Source organism: Bombina bombina, unplaced genomic scaffold, assembly GCF_027579735.1.
Source record: "Bombina bombina isolate aBomBom1 unplaced genomic scaffold, aBomBom1.pri scaffold_386, whole genome shotgun sequence".
NCBI lineage: Eukaryota > Metazoa > Chordata > Amphibia > Anura > Bombinatoridae > Bombina > Bombina bombina.
In genome coordinates this window covers 210,023-229,943 of record NW_026510936.1, presented here as the reverse complement: position 1 = coordinate 229,943, position 19,921 = coordinate 210,023, and the positions used below count along the sequence as shown (strand labels likewise).

Below are 19,921 nucleotides of genomic sequence, written 5' to 3'. Positions count from 1 at the left end.
CATAATAGCTAAACATTAGCTTTATTTTGATACAATGGTTCTATATATGCTTTATTATTATCTTTTGACCTGTGGAGTATAATGCGCAATATGTGTTTTTTCACTATTTTGATATATATCTACTTAACGATTAGGAACAATCTTGATTTAAGGACATGTTGTATCCTATGATTCAGCCTACACCCCCTATACATGATTGGACATCCTAAGAGATGGCGTTAACCATCACCACCCCTTTTTATTTTCTAAATTTTTAACAATAGTGCTCTTATCAATATAGACACTATATGCACTATATAATAAGGAGTGATATTATTCTGTTGTCCTGTAGGATATACTAACCCCTGAACAATTGGGACTCTCCCTGTATATTACGTAAAACTGGGTTTTTGTGATGAATTACACTCTGAACAGCTGTGTAATTTGTGGGTGTGGAACCCTCGCATATGCTGATTGGATATCACTAGTTATAAGTGTAGCAGCTTTGTGAATGTTTGTACAGCCTGATGAAACCGTGCTGTGACATGGAGAAACGCGTTGCTGATGTTTTTAACTTTTTAATACATTTTTAACATTTGTGACTTTGCTGCTGCACTTTTATCTTTCATCTGTCGGATTTAAAACATTGTTGCTAACTCTGTGGTATGCATACATCTGCCATTGTGCCCAGGAGAGTATTGGCTTCCTCCTCTGACCGGTGTGTGAGACACCCTGTGGGAACTACCCTTTATCCCTGGATTTTCTCTGGTGGGACAAGGATCTTACTAGTTCCAGTTGCCTAGGAGTCTGCCGGGCGACTCTTTGGTCTCAGCTTGCCTGCACTGCACATTGCAGGAGCTTCCTGAGGATTTTGGAATTCTCTCTTTATGATAAATCTTTCCCTCAGGACTTTTTATCTATCTTCATTACATTTTGATATTTTATTCCACTCGTCATTTGTTTATTGTGAAACATATGTGTCATGTATTTATTCTCTGCACATTTTGGCAATACTTGTGATATCAATACTGTATACTGATAGCTATCACTTTTTTGAGATATCGGTTACTATATTAAGCCTAGTGATATTATTATACCGGTTATTGTATTAAGATTATTTTATTTCTTATATTTTTTAGCCTATTAGATCTACTACTAGACAGACTACATAACCGGCCAAGATACATCATTTTATTTATTTATTTATTTATATCACCTTTGTTAAAGGTATATCATTTAAAAAAAAATATATATCATTTGTTTATTATTGTATTCATTATTTATCTTACAATTGCTCAACTTTGGCGCCTCTTATAGATACCGGTCAGGTATTTTGTTCTTGCCTGCCGTGTATCTGTATATTTCTTAGGAATGACAATAACAGACAAGTCAGAGTCATCCAAAGTAGCCAAAACCTCCTTAAGTAACACACGAAGGTGTTCTAGCTTAAACCTGAAGGATACAACCTCAGTATCAGAGGAAGGAGAAACTATCTGAATCCGAAGAATCCTCCTCCTCAGACCTCTGAGAGGAAACCTTCGGAATAGACGCAACTGAATCAGAATCCCTACTCCCTGACTCCTTAAATTTCCTCTTGCGCTGTCCCTGTAATACAGGAAAAGCAGAAAGTGCATCTGTTACCGCAGAAGATATCTGGGTAGCAATATCTTGTAATGTAACCCCAACCGGAGTATGAGATGAAGCGCAGGGCACTGCCTGTGCGGACAACAAAGTGAGGAGAAAGCAGCGGCATCTCTTGAACAGGAGACCCCTGAACAGCGTCCGCCTTAGCTAATGGTGGCTCAGAATCAAAAAGTCTATCCCTGTAATGTAAAGCTCTATCAATAGGGACAAAAAGTCTATCCCTGTAATGTAAAGCTCTATCAATAGGGACAAAAAGGACTGGTGGTTCCACAGGCTACAGGTAACGTTTTGCAGGGCCTCTTGGTCCATCTCCAACCAAAAACTCAACAATTAAAGAAAAAAAGCTGCTTTAATTTGCACAAAAAACGTAACTGTCACTTTAAATTTGAAAAGGCAATAATATTTTTCAACAGCAGCATCTAAAACTCAAAAAAGTTAGTGCCCCTGCAAATCTCCAACAAAAAATTCTGTAAGCAACAGCAGTAATAATGCACAAAAAACGTTACTGCTCCTTTAAATAATAAACGCTTATAACAGCAGCCTTTTTTCAAAACAAAACTGCAAAAGTTTATAACAATCTCAGGCAACCCCTCACCTCAGCACTTTTTGCCTACTTACCCTGCCAACCGGAGAGGAAAGCTCAACAGTGACTCCCAGACCGCAACACAAGCGCGCTTAGCAGCGTGACCACGAGCCGATCCTGAACTCCAAATGGAAAGAAACCGGAAAGGCGCGCAAACTACTTGTCGCCATGGCAAAAGCCTGCCCTAGTCGTGGGCGTCTCCCTAAACAAGCAACAAACCCGGCCGCCATTACAAACAAGCCAGCAACGGGACTACCCTCTCAAAGCCGCACAAACAGTAAACACACGCTGCCAAAAAAGAAACCTGTCTAAACGCACGCTGCCTTAATATCTCCAGCAGCAGCCTTAGCCCATACAAAAAAAAACTGAGCCACAAGTGCCTAATTCCTGAATCCCCACAGAAATTAAAATAAGGCACTTGCCTGAAATTACACCTGCCCGGCAGCAGGGCAGCACACCTGGTTTGAGAGACCTCTACCCTCTCATGGACCTGTGGAAAAAAAGGAAGGCTGATTAAACCTAAACAGACTTCCGAAGAAAGGGCAGCAACAACAAATTGGGAGGCGCAGTAAGGATTATGCCCCACAAGTTACCAAATGCTTAAAAGCCACAACTGCCCTACTGAAGAGACTGACATGGACTACGGCTAAACCCTCAGGAAGACAGAGCAAACCTGCCCTGCTTGAAAATAAACTCTTGATAGAAGAAACTTCTTTCAGACACCTAAACTTTACCACCTCCTTGCAATAGGCAAAGAGAATGACTAGGGTTGTGGGTAAGGGAGTGATATTTAACAGCTTTGCTGTGGTGCTCTTTGCCTCCTCCTGCTGGCCAGGAGTGATATTCCCAAAAGTAATTGTGATGATCCGTGGACTCACTGTGTCATTAGAAAGAAACTTTACATTAATACATAAAGCCCCAAACCATAGCTGAGACTGTCTTAAAATAATGATACATACTTACCGAAAGACACCCATCCACATATAGCAGATAGCCAAACCAGTATTATTATTCTTTCTTTATAAAGCACCAACAGATTCCGCAGCGCTGTCCATGGGTAACAAAGGTAAAAGGACAGTACAATATGAGACACCAGACAAAATTTAACAAATAAATACAGGGGGAATTGGGAGCCCTGTTCCCGTAGGAACTTACAATCTAAATGGGTAGGAGGATGAGAAACAGTACTGAAAGATATCAGCAGAGGTAATGGTATAAGAGTATATTGTCAATCTGAAAAGGGAGGTAGGAGATGAATCCCTGAGACCGATAACAGAGAACCCTTGAAAAGATTTCCTGCGAGGAAAACCATAAAATCAATAGGTGATACTCCCTTCACATCCCTCTGACAAACACTGTACTCTGAAAGGAACCGGGCTTCAGCATGCTGAGAAGCGCATATCAACGTAGAAATCTTAGCACAAACTTACTTCACCACCTCCATAGGAGGCAAAGTTTGTAAAACTGAATTGTGGGTGTGGTGAGGGGTGTATTTATAGGCATTTTGAGGTTTGGGAAACTTTACCTCTCCTGGTAGGAATGTATATCCCATATATCACTAGCTCATGGACTCTTGCCAATTACATAAAAAAGAAATCAAAGTATCACATTTGATTAATCCCCACTGTTCAATAACCTCCCTCAGGAGATATTAACCCATGATTCTATAAAGATAAAAGGAGTCACACTGTGACCCTGTCTTCAGCGTTTTCCACATAAGTAAAAATGTAAACTATTTTACCAGAATCCGTGCTGTGGAACAGAAACCCAGCCTCTCAAGTGTGATAGTCTTGTAGCATCGCTCCTGACATCGACTTGAGTGAAGAAAGACAGTGAAACTTGTCAACACTGATTGCTTAATGAGCTGTTAGCAGGCAGTCTGGATGGGTTCGCAGGAAGACTCTCCCTGCATCTCCAGACTCTTTTGTCAATGCTCTCACTGAGAGGCTGACAAGACTACTTAAAACTCCAGTTCCATATCGAAGGGCAGATACCCCTCCTGAGAAACAACTCCGAAATCTTCTGACACTTCTCTGCCATCCTCCTGTGACGAAAGGCAAAGAATGACTGGGGGAAAGGGGAAGTGGGAGAGGAATTTAAGTCTTTGGCTGGGGTGTCTTTGCCGCCTCCTGGTGGCCAGGTTCAGTATTTCCAAACAGTAAGGAATGAAGCCGTGGACTCTCCTTATATTAAGAAGAAAAGTGCCCAATTCATAGCCGAGGGTGTCTTTTTTTTTAAAAGATAAAATGTCATACTTACCATTTAAGACACCCATCCACATATAGCAGACAGCCAAACCAGTACAGAGACATATCAGCAGAGGTAATGGTACAAGAGTATATTGTCAATCTATAAAGGGAGGCAGCAGATGAATCCCTGAGACCGATTTACAGAGATCCTTATGAAAAGCTTTCCCATAGGTGAAAACATGACATCATCAGGCGCCTTCAGGGGGGGTAAATACCAGGCACTTCAGGGGGGGTATTTAATACTATATAAATACCAGGCACTACAGGGGGGGTATTTAATACTATATATAGTATTAAATACCCCCCCTCTGCAGTGACTGGTATTCATCAGGCGCCTTCACATCCCTCAGACAAACACTGTACTTAGAGAGGAATGGGCTTCAATATGCTTAGAAGCGCCTTTCACTGCAGAAAGCTAGCACATCATGCTTCACCACCTCCTAAGGAGGCTAAGTTTTAAAACTGAGTATTAAATACCCCCCCTCTGCAGTGACTGGTATTTATATAGTATGAAATACCCCCCTGCAGTGCCTGGTATTTATATAGTATTAAATACCCCCCTGCAGTGCCTGGTATTTATATAGTATTACATACCCCCCTGCAGTGCCTGTTATTTATATAGTATTACATACCCCCCTGCAGTGTCTTATTTATATAGTATTAAATACCACCTGCAGTGCCTGTTATTTATATAGTATTAAATACCCCCTGCAGTGCCTGGTATTTATATAGTATTAAATGCCCCCCCTGCAGTGCCTTGTATCTATATAGTAGTAAATCCCCCCCTGCAGTGCCTGGTATTTATATAGTATTAAATACTCCCCTGCAGTGCCTGGTGTTTATAAATACCAGGCACTTCAGGGGGGGTATTTAATACTATATAAATACCAGGCACTACAGGGGGGGTATTTAATACTATATATAGTATTAAATACCCCCCCTCTGCAGTGACTGGACATCATCAGGCGCCTTCACATCCCTCAGACAAACACTGTACTTAGAGAGGAATGGGCTTCAATATGCTTAGAAGCGCCTTTCACTGCAGAAAGCTAGCACATCATGCTTCACCACCTCCTAAGGAGGCTAAGTTTTAAAACTGAGGTATGATTGAGGTGGGCAGGGTATTTATAGGCTTTTGAGGTTTGGGAAACTGCCTCCTCCTGGTAGGAATGTATATCCCATCAGTAACAAGCTCGTGGACTCTCGCCACCTATATGAAAGAAATATACATCTGGCTACTACCATACATTGTGTCCCCCTACAGCAACACTATCAACCAGACATAGTCTCTAAACTTTAAAAAACCACAATTACTTTCTATCACTGCTGACTACTTACACAATCGTCTGTCATCATTTACTCAGCTACACACCTCCAACAGAAGCATCTAACCAGGTGACCATAAATCCCTGAGCCCAACCACTGACAATATACCCCCGCACACTCACCGTCACCAGCCAGCATGTGACATATTTGTACAGCATCACTTTGCCCCAAATTGTGATGTACACACAGCGGTACCAAAAAGGCTGGTTCTGAAAAAGAGAGACAATTATTAAATACCCCCCTGCAGTGTCTGTTATTTATATAGTATTACATACCCCCCTGCAGTGTCTGTTATTTATATAGTATTACATACCCCCCATGCAGTGTCTGTTATTTATATAGTATTACATACCCCCCCTGCAGTGTCTGTTATTTATATAGTATTAAATACTCCCCTGCAGTGCCTGGTATTTATATAGTATTAAATACCCCCCCTGCAGTGCCTGGTATTTATATAGTATTAAATACCCCCCTGCAGTGCCTTGTATCTATATAGTATTAAATACCCCCCCTGCAGTGCCTTGTATCTATATAGTATTAAATACCCCCCTGCAGTGCCTGGTATTTATATAGTATTAAATACCCCCCCTGCAGTGCCTGGTATTTATATAGTATTAAATACCCCCCTGCAGTGCCTGGTATTTATATAGTATTACATACCCCCCTGCAGTGCCTGTTATTTATATAGTATTACATACCCCCCTGCAGTGTCTTATTTATATAGTATTAAATACCACCTGCAGTGCCTGTTATTTATATAGTATTAAATACCCCCTGCAGTGCCTGGTATTTATATAGTATTAAATGCCCCCCCTGCAGTGCCTTGTATCTATATAGTAGTAAATCCCCCCCTGCAGTGCCTGGTATTTATATAGTATTAAATACTCCCCTGCAGTGCCTGGTGTTTATAAATACCAGGCACTTCAGGGGGGGGTATTTAATACTATATAAATACCAGGCACTACAGGGGGGGTATTTAATACTATATATAGTATTAAATACCCCCCCTCTGCAGTGACTGGTATTTATATAGTATGAAATACCCCCTGCAGTGCCTGGTATTTATATAGTATTAAATACCCCCCTGCAGTGCCTGGTATTTATATAGTATTAAATACCCCCCTGCAGTGCCTGGTATTTATATAGTATTAAATACCCCCCTGCAGTGCCTGGTATTTATATATTATTAAATACCCCCCTGCAGTGCCTGGTATTTATATAGTATTAAATACCCCCTGCAGTGCCTGGTATTAATATAGTATTAAATACCCCCCTGCAGTGCCTGGTATTAATATAGTATTAAATACCCCCCTGCAGTGCCTGGTATTAATATAGTATTAAATACCCCCCTGCAGTGCCTGGTATTTATATAGTATTAAATACCCCCCTGCAGTGCCTGGTATTAATATAGTATTAAATACCCCCCTGCAGTGCCTGGTATTAATATAGTATTAAATACCCCCCTGCAGTGCCTGGTATTAATATAGTATTAAATACCCCCCTGCAGTGCCTGGTATTAATATAGTATTAAATACCCCCCTGCAGTGCCTGGTATTGATTTAGTATTAAATACCCCCCTGCAGTGCCTGGTATTTATTTAGTATTAAATACCTCCCTGCAGTGCCTGGTATTTGACAATCCTACAATCTCTATTCACAGTCACTGGTGTCCCTGCACACACAGATGATTTGAAGAACCAACTTGATGCCCCTTCCTATGCACAATACAACGCTTCTCACCAAGTACTCTTCAGTCAGGAAGTAGTTATCAGGAAGGTACGGCTGCAGCACGGTGTAAATGACCATAGTGCAGAGTCCAAGGCAGAGTCGCTTCATAGCCGGCACAATACTGAGAGAGGACAGAGGTTAGAGGTCAGACAGTATAACAGGCGGCATAATACTGAGGACAGAGGTTAGAGGTCAGACAGTATAACAGGCGGCATAATACTGAGGACAGAGGTTAGAGGTCAGACAGTATAACAGGCGGCATAATACTGAGGACAGAGGTTAGAGGTCAGACAGTATAACAGGAGGCATAATACTGAGAGAGGACAGAGGTTAGAGGTCAGACAGTATAACAGGCGGCACAATACTGAGAGAGGACTGAGGTCAGACAGTATAGCAGGCGGCACAATACTGAGAGAGGACTGAGGTCAGACAGTATAACAGGAGGCACAATACGGAGAGAGGACAGAGGTCAGACAGTATAGCAGACGGCACAATACTGAGAGAGGACAGAGGTCAGACAATATAACAGGCGGCACAAGTCAGACAGTATAACAGGCGGCATAATACTGAGAGAGGACAGAGGTCAGAAAGTATAACAGGCAGCACAATACTGAGAGAAGACAGAGGTCAGACAGTATAACAGGCGGCACAATACTGAGAGAGGACAGAGGTCAGACAGTATAACAGGCGGCACAATACGGAGAGAGGACAGAGGTCAGACAGTATAACAGGCGGCACAATACTGAGAGAGGACAGAGGTCAGACAGTATAACAGGCGGCACAATACTGAGAGAGGACAGAGGTCAGACAGTATAACAGGTGGCACAATACGGAGAGAGGACAGAGGTCAGACAGTATAACAGGCGGCACAATACGGAGAGAGGACAGAGGTCAGACAGTATAACAGGCGGCACAATACTAAGAGAGGACAGAGGTCAGACAGTATAACAGGCGCACAATACTAAGAGAGGACAGAGGTCAGACAGTATAACAGGCGGCACAATACTAAGAGAGGACAGAGGTCAGACAGTATAACAGGCGGCACAATACGGAGAGAGGACAGAGGACAGACAGTATAACAGGCGGCACAATACGGAGAGAGGACAGAGGACAGACAGTATAACAGGCGGCACAATACTAAGAGAGGACAGAGGTCAGACAGTATAACAGGCGGCACAATACGGAGAGAGGACAGAGGTCAGACAGTATAACAGGCGGCACAATACTAAGAGAGGACAGAGGTCAGACAGTATAACAGGCGGCACAATACGGAGAGAGGACAGAGGTCAGACAGTATAACAGGCGGCACAATACGGAGAGAGGACAGAGGTCAGACAGTATAACAGGCGGCACAATACTAAGAGAGGACAGAGGTCAGACAGTATAACAGGCGGCACAATACTGAGAGAGGACAGAGGTCAGACTGTATAACAGGCGGCACAATACTAAGAGAGGACAGAGGTCAGACAGTATAACAGGCGCACAATACTGAGAGAGGACAGAGGTCAGACAGTATAACAGGCGGCACAATACTGAGAGAGGACAGAGGACAGACAGTATAACAGGCAGCACAATACAGAGAGAGGACAGAGGTCAGACAGTATAACAGGCGGCACAATACGGAGAGAGGACAGAGGTCAGACAGTATAACAGGTGGCACAATACGGAGAGAGGACAGAGGTCAGACAATATAACAGGCGGCACAATACGGAGAGAGGACAGAGGTCAGACAGTATAACAGGCGGCACAATACTGAGAGAGGACAGAGGTCAGACAGTATAACAGGCGGCACAATACGGAGAGAGGACAGAGGTCAGACAGTATAACAGGTGGCACAATACGGAGAGAGGACAGAGGTCAGACAGTATAACAGGCGGCACAATACGGAGAGAGGACAGAGGTCAGACAGTATAACAGGCGGCACAATACTGAGAGAGGACAGAGGTCAGACAGTATAACAGGCGGCACAATACGGAGAGAGGACAGAGGTCAGACAGTATAACAGGCGGCACAATACAGAGAGAGGACAGAGGTCAGACAGTATAACAGGCGGCACAATACGGAGAGAGGACAGAGGTCAGACAGTATAACAGGTGGCACAATACGGAGAGAGGACAGAGGTCAGACAATATAACAGGCGGCACAATACAGAGAGAGGACAGAGGTCAGACAATATAACAGGCGGCACAATACGGAGAGAGGACAGAGGTCAGACAGTATAACAGGCGGCACAATACTGAGAGAGGTCAGAGGTCAGACAGTATAACAGGTGGCACAATACTGAGAGAGGACAGAGGTCAGACAGTATAACAGGCGGCACAATACGGAGAGAGGACAGAGGTCAGACAGTATAACAGGCAGCACAATACAGAGAGAGGACAGAGGTCAGACAGTATAACAGGCGGCACAATACTGAGAGAGGACAGAGGTCAGACAGTATAACAGGCGGCACAATACTGAGAGAGGACAGAGGTCAGACAGTATAACAGGCGGCACAATACTGAGAGAGGACAGAGGTCAGACAGTATAACAGGCGGCACAATACTAAGAGAGGACAGAGGTCAGACAGTATAGCAGGCAGCACAATACTAAGAGAGGACAGAGGTCAGACAGTATAGCAGGCGGCACAATACTGAGAGAGGACAGAGGTCAGACAGTATAACAGGCGGCACAATACGGAGAGAGGACAGAGGTCAGACAGTATAACAGGCGGCACAATACGGAGAGAGGACAGAGGTCAGACAGTATAACAGGCGGCACAATACTGAGAGAGGACAGAGGACAGACAGTATAACAGGCAGCACAATACAGAGAGAGGACAGAGGTCAGACAGTATAACAGGCGGCACAATACGGAGAGAGGACAGAGGTCAGACAGTATAACAGGTGGCACAATACGGAGAGAGGACAGAGGTCAGACAATATAACAGGCGGCACAATACTGAGAGAGGACAGAGGTCAGACAGTATAGCAGGCGGCAGAATACGGAGAGAGGACAGAGGTCAGACAGTATAACAGGCGGCACAATACGGAGAGAGGACAGAGGTCAGACAGTATAACAGGCGGCACAATACGGAGAGAGGACAGAGGTCAGACAGTATAACAGGCGGCACAATACAGAGAGAGGACAGAGGACAGACAGTATAACAGGCGGCACAATACGGAGAGAGGACAGAGGTCAGACAGTATAACAGGCGGCACAATACGGAGAGAGGACAGAGGTCAGACAGTATAACAGGCGGCACAATACGGAGAGAGGACAGAGGTCAGACAGTATAACAGGCGGCACAATACTGAGAGAGGACAGAGGTCAGACAGTATAACAGGCGGCACAATACGGAGAGAGGACAGAGGTCAGACAGTATAACAGGCGGCACAATACTGAGAGAGGACAGAGGTCAGACAGTATAGCAGGCGGCACAATACTGAGAGAGGACAGAGGTCAGACAGTATAACAGGCGGCACAATACGGAGAGAGGACAGAGGTCAGACAGTATAACAGGCAGCACAATACGGAGAGAGGACAGAGGACAGACAGTATAACAGGCGGCACAATACGGAGAGAGGACAGAGGTCAGACAGTATAACAGGTGGCACAATACGGAGAGAGGACAGAGGTCAGACAGTATAACAGGCGGCACAATACTGAGAGAGGACAGAGGTCAGACAGTATAACAGGCGGCACAATACTGAGAGAAGACTGAGGTCAGACAATATAACAGGCGGCACAATACAAAGAGAGGACAGAGGTCAGACAGTATAACAGGCGGCACAATACGGAGAGAGGACAGAGGACAGACAGTATAACAGGCGGCACAATACGGAGAGAGGACAGAGGACAGAAAGTATAACAGGCGGCACAATACGGACAGAGGACAGACAGTATAACAGGCGGCACAATACTGAGAGAGGACAGAGGTCAGACAGTATAACAGGCGGCACAATACGGAGAGAGGACAGAGGTCAGACAGTATAACAGGCGGCACAATACGGAGAGAGGACAGAGGTCAGACAGTATAGCAGGCGGCACAATACTGAGAGAGGACAGAGGTCAGACAGTATAACAGGCGGCACTATACTGAGAGAGGACAGAGGTCAGACAGTATAACAGGCGGCACAATACAGAGAGAGGACAGAGGTCAGACAATATAACAGGCGGCACAATACTGAGAGATGACAGAGGTCAGACAGTATAACAGGCGGCACAATACTAAGAGAGGACAGAGGTCAGACAGTATAACAGGCGGCACAATACGGAGAGAGGACAGAGGTCAGACAGTATAACAGGCGGCACAATACTGAGAGAGGTCAGACAGTATAACAGGCGGCACAATACGGAGAGAGGACAGAGGTCAGACAATATAACAGGCGGCACAATACTGAGAGAGGACAGAGGTCAGACAGTATAGCAGGCGGCACAATACAGAGAGAGGACAGAGGTCAGACAATATAACAGGCGGCACAATACAGAGAGAGGACAGAGGTCAGACAGTATAACAGGCAGCACAATACGGAGAGAGGACAGAGGTCAGACAGTATAACAGGCGGCACAATACGGAGAGAGGACAGAGGTCAGACAGTATAACAGGCAGCACAATACTAAGAGAGGACAGAGGTCAGACAGTATAACAGGTGGCACAATACTGAGAGAGGACAGAGGTCAGACAGTATAACAGGCGGCACAATACTGAGAGAGGACAGAGGTCAGACAGTATAGCAGGCGGCACAATACTGAGAGAAGACAGAGGTCAGACAGTATAACAGGCGGCACAATACTGAGAGAAGACAGAGGTCAGACAGTATAACAGGCGGCACAATACGGAGAGAGGACAGAGGTCAGACAGTATAGCAGGCGGCACAATACTGAGAGAAGACAGAGGTCAGACAGTATAACAGGCGGCACAATACGGAGAGAGGACAGAGGTCAGACAGTATAACAGGCGCACAATACGGAGAGAGGACAGAGGTCAGACAGTATAACAGGCGGCACAATACGGAGAGAGGACAGAGGTCAGACAGTATAACAGGCGGCACAATACGGAGAGAGGACAGAGGTCAGACAGTATAACAGGCGGCACAATACGGAGAGAGGTCAGACAGTATAACAGACGGCACAATACGGAGAGAGGACAGAGGTCAGACAGTATAACAGGCGGCACAATACGGAGAGAGGACAGAGGTCAGACAGTATAACAGGCAGCACAATACTAAGAGAGGACAGAGGTCAGACAGTATAACAGGCGCACAATACTAAGAGAGGACAGAGGTCAGACAGTATAACAGGCGGCACAATACGGAGAGAGGACAGAGGTCAGACAGTATAGCAGGCGGCACAATACTGAGAGAGGACAGAGGTCAGACAGTATAACAGGCGGCACAATACGGAGAGAGGACAGAGGTCAGACAGTATAACAGGCGGCACAATACGGAGAGAGGACAGAGGTCAGACAGTATAACAGGCGGCACAATACTGAGAGAGGACAGAGGTCAGACAGTATAACAGGCGGCACAATACGGAGAGAGGACAGAGGTCAGACAGTATAACAGGCGGCACAATACTAAGAGAGGACAGAGGTCAGACAGTATAACAGGCGGCACAATACGGAGAGAGGACAGAGGTCAGACAGTATAACAGGCGGCACAATACTGAGAGAGGACAGAGGTCAGACAGTATAACAGGCGGCACAATACTGAGAGAGGACAGAGGACAGACAGTATAACAGGCGGCACAATACGGAGAGAGGACAGAGGTCAGACAGTATAACAGGCGGCACAATACTGAGAGAGGACAGAGGACAAACAGTATAACAGGCGGCACAATACGGAGAGAGGACAGAGGTCAGACAGTATAACAGGCGGCACAATACGGAGAGAGGACAGAGGTCAGACAGTATAACAGGCGGCACAATACTGAGAGAGGACAGAGGTCAGACAGTATAGCAGGCGGCACAATACTGAGAGAGGACAGAGGTCAGACAGTATAACAGGCGGCACAATACTGAGAGAGGACAGAGGTCAGACAGTATAACAGGCGGCACAATACTGAGAGAGGACAGAGGTCAGACAGTATAACAGGCGGCACAATACGGAGAGAGGACAGAGGTCAGACAGTATAACAGGCAGCACAATACTGAGAGAGGACAGAGGACAGACAGTATAACAGGCGGCACAATACGGAGAGAGGACAGAGGTCAGACAGTATAACAGGCGGCACAATACGGAGAGAGGACAGAGGTCAGACAGTATAACAGGCGGCACAATACGGAGAGAGGACAGAGGTCAGACAGTATAACAGGCGGCACAATACTGAGAGAGGACAGAGGTCAGACAGTATAACAGGCGGCACAATACGGAGAGAGGACAGAGGTCAGACAGTATAACAGGCGGCACAATACTGAGAGAGGACAGAGGTCAGACAGTATAGCAGGCGGCACAATACTGAGAGAGGACAGAGGTCAGACAGTATAACAGGCGGCACAATACGGAGAGAGGACAGAGGTCAGACAGTATAACAGGCAGCACAATACGGAGAGAGGACAGAGGACAGACAGTATAACAGGCGGCACAATACGGAGAGAGGACAGAGGTCAGACAGTATAACAGGTGGCACAATACGGAGAGAGGACAGAGGTCAGACAGTATAACAGGCGGCACAATACGGAGAGAGGACAGAGGACAGACAGTATAACAGGCGGCACAATACGGAGAGAGGACAGAGGTCAGACAGTATAACAGGCGGCACAATACGGACAGAGGACAGACAGTATAACAGGCGGCACAATACTGAGAGAGGACAGAGGTCAGACAGTATAACAGGCGGCACAATACGGAGAGAGGACAGGGGTCAGACAGTATAGCAGGCGGCACAATACTGAGAGAGGACAGAGGTCAGACAGTATAACAGGCGGCACTATACTGAGAGAGGACAGAGGTCAGACAGTATAACAGGCGGCACAATACAGAGAGAGGACAGAGGTCAGACAATATAACAGGCGGCACAATACTGAGAGAGGACAGAGGTCAGACAGTATAACAGGCGGCACAATACGGAGAGAGGACAGAGGTCAGACAGTATAACAGGCGGCACAATACAGAGAGAGGACAGAGGTCAGACAATATAACAGGCGGCACAATACTAAGAGAGGACAGAGGTCAGACAGTATAACAGGCGGCACAATACGGAGAGAGGACAGAGGTCAGACAGTATAACAGGCGGCACAATACAGAGAGAGGACAGAGGTCAGACAATATAACAGGCGGCACAATACTGAGAGAGGACAGAGGTCAGACAGTATAGCAGGCGGCACAATACAGAGAGAGGACAGAGGTCAGACAATATAACAGGCGGCACAATACAGAGAGAGGACAGAGGTCAGACAGTATAACAGGCAGCACAATACGGAGAGAGGACAGAGGTCAGACAGTATAACAGGCTGCACAATACGGAGAGAGGACAGAGGTCAGACAGTATAACAGGCAGCACAATACTAAGAGAGGACAGAGGTCAGACAGTATAACAGGCGCACAATACTAAGAGAGGACAGAGGTCAGACAGTATAACAGGCGGCACAATACTGAGAGAGGACAGAGGACAGACAGTATAGCAGGCGGCACAATACTGAGAGAGGACAGAGGTAAGACAGTATAACAGGCGGCACAATACGGAGAGAGGACAGAGGTCAGACAGTATAACAGGCGGCACAATACTGAGAGAGGACAAAGGTCAGACAGTATAACAGGCGGCACAATACTGAGAGAGGACAGAGGTCAGACAGTATAACAGGCGGCACTATGCTGAGAGAGGACAGAGGTCAGACAGTATAACAGGCGGCACAATACTGAGAGAGGACAGAGGTCAGACAGTATAACAGGCGGCACAATACTGAGAGAGGACAGAGGACAGACAGTATAACAGGCGGCACAATACGGAGAGAGGACAGAGGTCAGACAGTATAACAGGCGGCACAATACTGAGAGAGGACAGAGGTCAGACAGTATAACAGGCGGCACAATACTGAGAGAGGACAGAGGTCAGACAGTATAACAGGCGGCACAATACTGAGAGAGGACAGAGGTCAGACAGTATAACAGGCGGCACAATACGGAGAGAGGACAGAGGTCAGACAGTATAACAGGCGGCACAATACTGAGAGAGGACAGAGGTCAGACAGTATAACAGGCGGCACAATACGGAGAGAGGACAGAGGTCAGACAGTATAACAGGCGGCACAATACGGAGAGAGGACAGAGGTCAGACAGTATAGCAGGCGGCACAAGTGGAATGTGGCAGAAATGCATTACTCACCTGTTCGGTCGCTGTCCCTCAGTATCAGTCATCTCCCCCCTCACAAGCTTCTGGTAGTTACACATTGAGAACTGTGGCCCCACCAGGAATCCCCCATAGTAATAGCTAAAGCCACAAACTTCAAGCAATGATGGAACACTCTTCACTGCATAGATCTGCTGCTCTGCTGTGAGTGAGCTCTGCCATAGAGAGAGGAGGAAAACGTCACACAAGCCACGGGATTAAAGGGTACAATAGGAGTTATAGGGAGCGTTATACTGTGCAATAGGAGGTGTTATAGGGAGGGTTATACGGTGCAATAGGAGTTATAGGGAGCAGTTATATGGTGCAATAGGAGGAGTTATAGGGAGGGTTATACGGTGCAATAGGAGGAGTTATAAGGAGGGTTATACGGTGCAATAGGAGGTGTTATAGGGAGGGTTATACGGTGCAATAGGAGGAGTTATAGGGAGGGTTATAGGGAGGGTTATACGGTGCAATAGGAGGAGTTATAGGGAGGGTTATATGGTGCAATAGGAGGAGTTATAGGGATGGTTATATGGTGCAATAGGAGGAGTTATAGGGAGGGTTATACGGTGCAATAGGAGGAGTTATAGGGAGGGTTATACGGTGCAATAGGAGGAGTTATAGGGAGGGTTATACAGTGCAATAGGAGGAGTTTTAGGGAGGGTTATACGGTGCAATAGGAGGAGTTATAGGGAGGGTTAAATGGTGCAATAGGAGGAGTTATAGGGAGGGTTATACGGTGCAATAGGAGGAGTTATAGGGAGGGCTATACGGTGCAATAGGAGGAGTTATAGGGAGGGTTATACTGTGCAATAGGAGGAGTTATAGGGAGGGTTATACTGTGCAATAGGAGTTATAGGGAGGGTTATACTGTGCAATAGGAGGTGTTATAGGGAGGGTTATACTGTGCAATAGGAGGTGTTATAGGGAGGGTTATACTGTGCAATAGGAGGAGTTATAGGGAGGGTTATATGGTGCAATAGGAGGAATTATATGGTGCAATAAGAGGAGTTATAGGGAGGGTTATATGGTGCAATAAGAGATTAAAGGGAGGGTTATACTGTGCAATAGGAGGAGTTATAGGGAGGGTTATACGGTGCAATAGGAGGAGTTATAGGGAGGGTTATATGGTGCAATAAGAGATTAAAGGGAGGGTTATACTGTGCAATAGGAGGAGTTATAGGGAGGGTTATACGGTGCAATAGGAGGAGTTATAGGGAGGGTTATGTGGTGCAATAGGAGGAGTTATAGGGAGGGTTATATGGTACAATAGGAGGAGTTATAGGGAGGGTTATACGGTGCAATAGGAGTTATAGGGAGGGTTATATGGTGCAATAGGAGGAGTTATAGGGAGGGTTATGTGGTGCAATAGGAGCAGTTATAGGGAGGGTTATATGGTGCAATAGGAGGAGTTATAGGGAGGGTTATATGGTGCAATAGGAGGAGTTATAGGGAGGGTTATATGGTGCAATAGGAGCAGTTATAGGGAGGGTTATGTGGTGCAATAGGAGCAGTTATAGGGAGGGTTATATGGTGCAATAGGAGGAGTTATAGGGAGGGTTATGTGGTGCAATATGAGCAGTTATAGGGAGGTTTATATGGTGCAATAGGAGGAGTTATAGGGAAGGTTATATGGTGCAATAGGAGGAGTTATAGGGAGGGTTATATGGTGCAATAGGAGGAGTTATAGGGAGGGTTATATGGTACAATAGGAGGAGTTATAGGGAAGGTTATATGGTGCAATAGGAGGAGTTATAGGGAAGGTTATATGGTGCAATAGGAGGAGTTATAGGGAGGGTTATACGGTGCAATAGGAGTTATAGGGAGGGTTATATGGTGCAATAGGAGGAGTTATAGGGAGGGTTATATGGTGTAATAGGAGGAGTTATAGGGAGGGTTATGTGGTGCAATAAGAGGAATTATAGGGAGGGTTATACGGTGCAATAGGAGGAGTTATAGGGAGGGTTATACGGTGCAATAGGAGGAGTTATAGGGAGGGTTATACGGTGCAATAGGAGGAGTTATAGGGAGGGTTATGTGGTGCAATATGAGCAGTTATAGGGAGGGTTATATGGTGCAATAAGAGGAGTTATAGGGAGGGTTATATGGTGCAATAGGAGGAGTTATAGGGAAGGTTATATGGTGCAATAGGAGGAGTTATAGGGAGGGTTATATGGTACAATAGGAGGAGTTATAGGGAAGGTTATACTGTGCAATAGGAGTTATAGGGAGGGTTATATGGTACAATAGGAGGAGTTATAGGGAGGGTTATATGGTGCAATACGAGGAGTTATAGGGAAGGTTATATGGTGCAATAGGAGGAGTTATAGGGAGGGTTATATGGTGCAATAAGAGGAGTTATAGGGAGGGTTATATGGTGCAATAAGAGGAGTTATAGGGAGGGTTATACGGTGCAATAGGAGGAGTTATAGGGAGGGTTATACGGTGCAATAGGAGGAGTTATAGGGAGGGTTATACGGTGCAATAGGAGGAGTTATAGGGAGGATTATATGGTGCAATAAGAGGAGTTATAGGGAGGATTATACGGTGCAATAAGAGGAGTTATAGGGAGGATTATATGGTGCAATAGGAGGAGTTATAGGGAGGGTTATACGGTGCAATAGGAGGAGTTATAGGGAGGATTATATGGTGCAATAAGAGGAGTTATTGGGAGGGTTATACGGTGCAATAGGAGGAGTTATAGGGAGGGTTATACGGTGCAATAGGAGGAGTTATAGGGAGGATTATAGGGAGGGTTATATGGTACAATAGGAGGAGTTATAGGGAGGGTTATATGGTGCAATAAGAGGAGTTATAGGGAGGATTATATGGTGCAATAGGAGTTATAGGGAGGGTTATATGGTGCAATAGGAGGAGTTATAGGGAGGGTTATATGGTGCAATAGGAGGAGTTATAGGGAGGGTTATACAGTGCAATAAGAGGAGTTATAGGGAGGGTTATATGGTACAATAGGAGGAGTTATAGGGAGGATTATATGGTGCAATAAGAGGAGTTATAGGGAGGGTTATATGGTGCAATAGGAGGTGTTATAGGGAGGATTATATGGTGCAATAAGAGGAGTTATAGGGAGGGTTATACGGTGCAATAGGAGGAGTTATAGGGAGGATTATATGGTGCAATAAGAGGAGTTATTGGGAGGGTTATACGGTGCAATAGGAGGAGTTATAGGGAGGATTATAGGGAGGGTTATATGGTACAATAGGAGGAGTTATAGGGAGGGTTATATGGTGCAATAAGAGGAGTTATAGGGAGGATTATATGGTGCAATAGGAGTTATAGGGAGGGTTATATGGTGCAATAGGAGGAGTTATAGGGAGGGTTATATGGTGCAATAGGAGGAGTTATAGGGAGGGTTATACAGTGCAATAAGAGGAGTTATAGGGAGGGTTATATGGTACAATAGGAGGAGTTATAGGGAGGATTATATGGTGCAATAAGAGGAGTTATAGGGAGGGTTATATGGTGCAATAGGAGGTGTTATAGGGAGGATTATATGGTGCAATAAGAGGAGTTATAGGGAGGATTATACTGTGCAATAGGAGGAGTTATAGGGAGGGTTATAGGGTGCAATAAAATGAGTTATAGGGAGGGTTATATGGTGCAATAGGAGGAGTTATAGGGAGGGTTATATGGTGCAATAGGAGGAGTTATAGGGAGGGTTATATGGTGCAATAGGAGGAGTTATAGGGAGGGTTATATGGTGCAATAGGAGGAGTTATAAGGAGGGTTATATGGTGCAATAGGAGGAGTTATAGAGAGGGTTATACGGTGCAATAGGAGGAGTTATAGGGAGGATTATACGGTGCAATAAAATGAGTTATAGGGAGGGTTATATGGTGCAATAGGAGGAGTTATAGGGAGGGTTATACGGTGCAATAGGAGGAGTTATAGGGAGGGTTATATGGTGCAATAGGAGCAGTTATAGGGAGGGTTATATGGTGCAATAGGAGGAGTTATAGGGATGGGTATACGGTGCAATAGGAGGAGTTATAGGGAGGGTTATATGGTGAAATAGGAGGAGTTATAAGGAGGGTTATATGGTGCAATAGGAGGAGTTATAGAGAGGGTTAAACGGTGCAATA

At 45.4% G+C, this 19,921-nt stretch overlaps 1 protein-coding gene across 1 annotated transcript in view; it reads right to left on the bottom strand.

Annotated features, from left to right (window-relative positions):
- LOC128643533 (lysophospholipid acyltransferase 5-like) overlaps window positions 1-19,921 on the bottom strand; it is a 118,590-nt gene that overhangs the window by 34,045 nt on the left and 64,624 nt on the right. Inside the window, exons 5-7 of the mRNA XM_053696376.1 lie at window positions 15,813-15,991; window positions 7,521-7,629; window positions 5,904-5,990 (exon numbers count right to left, since the gene is read on the bottom strand). Of these exons, the coding sequence (XP_053552351.1) occupies window positions 5,904-5,990; window positions 7,521-7,629; window positions 15,813-15,991 (375 nt within the window). The remainder of the gene's footprint in view (window positions 1-5,903; window positions 5,991-7,520; window positions 7,630-15,812; window positions 15,992-19,921) is intronic.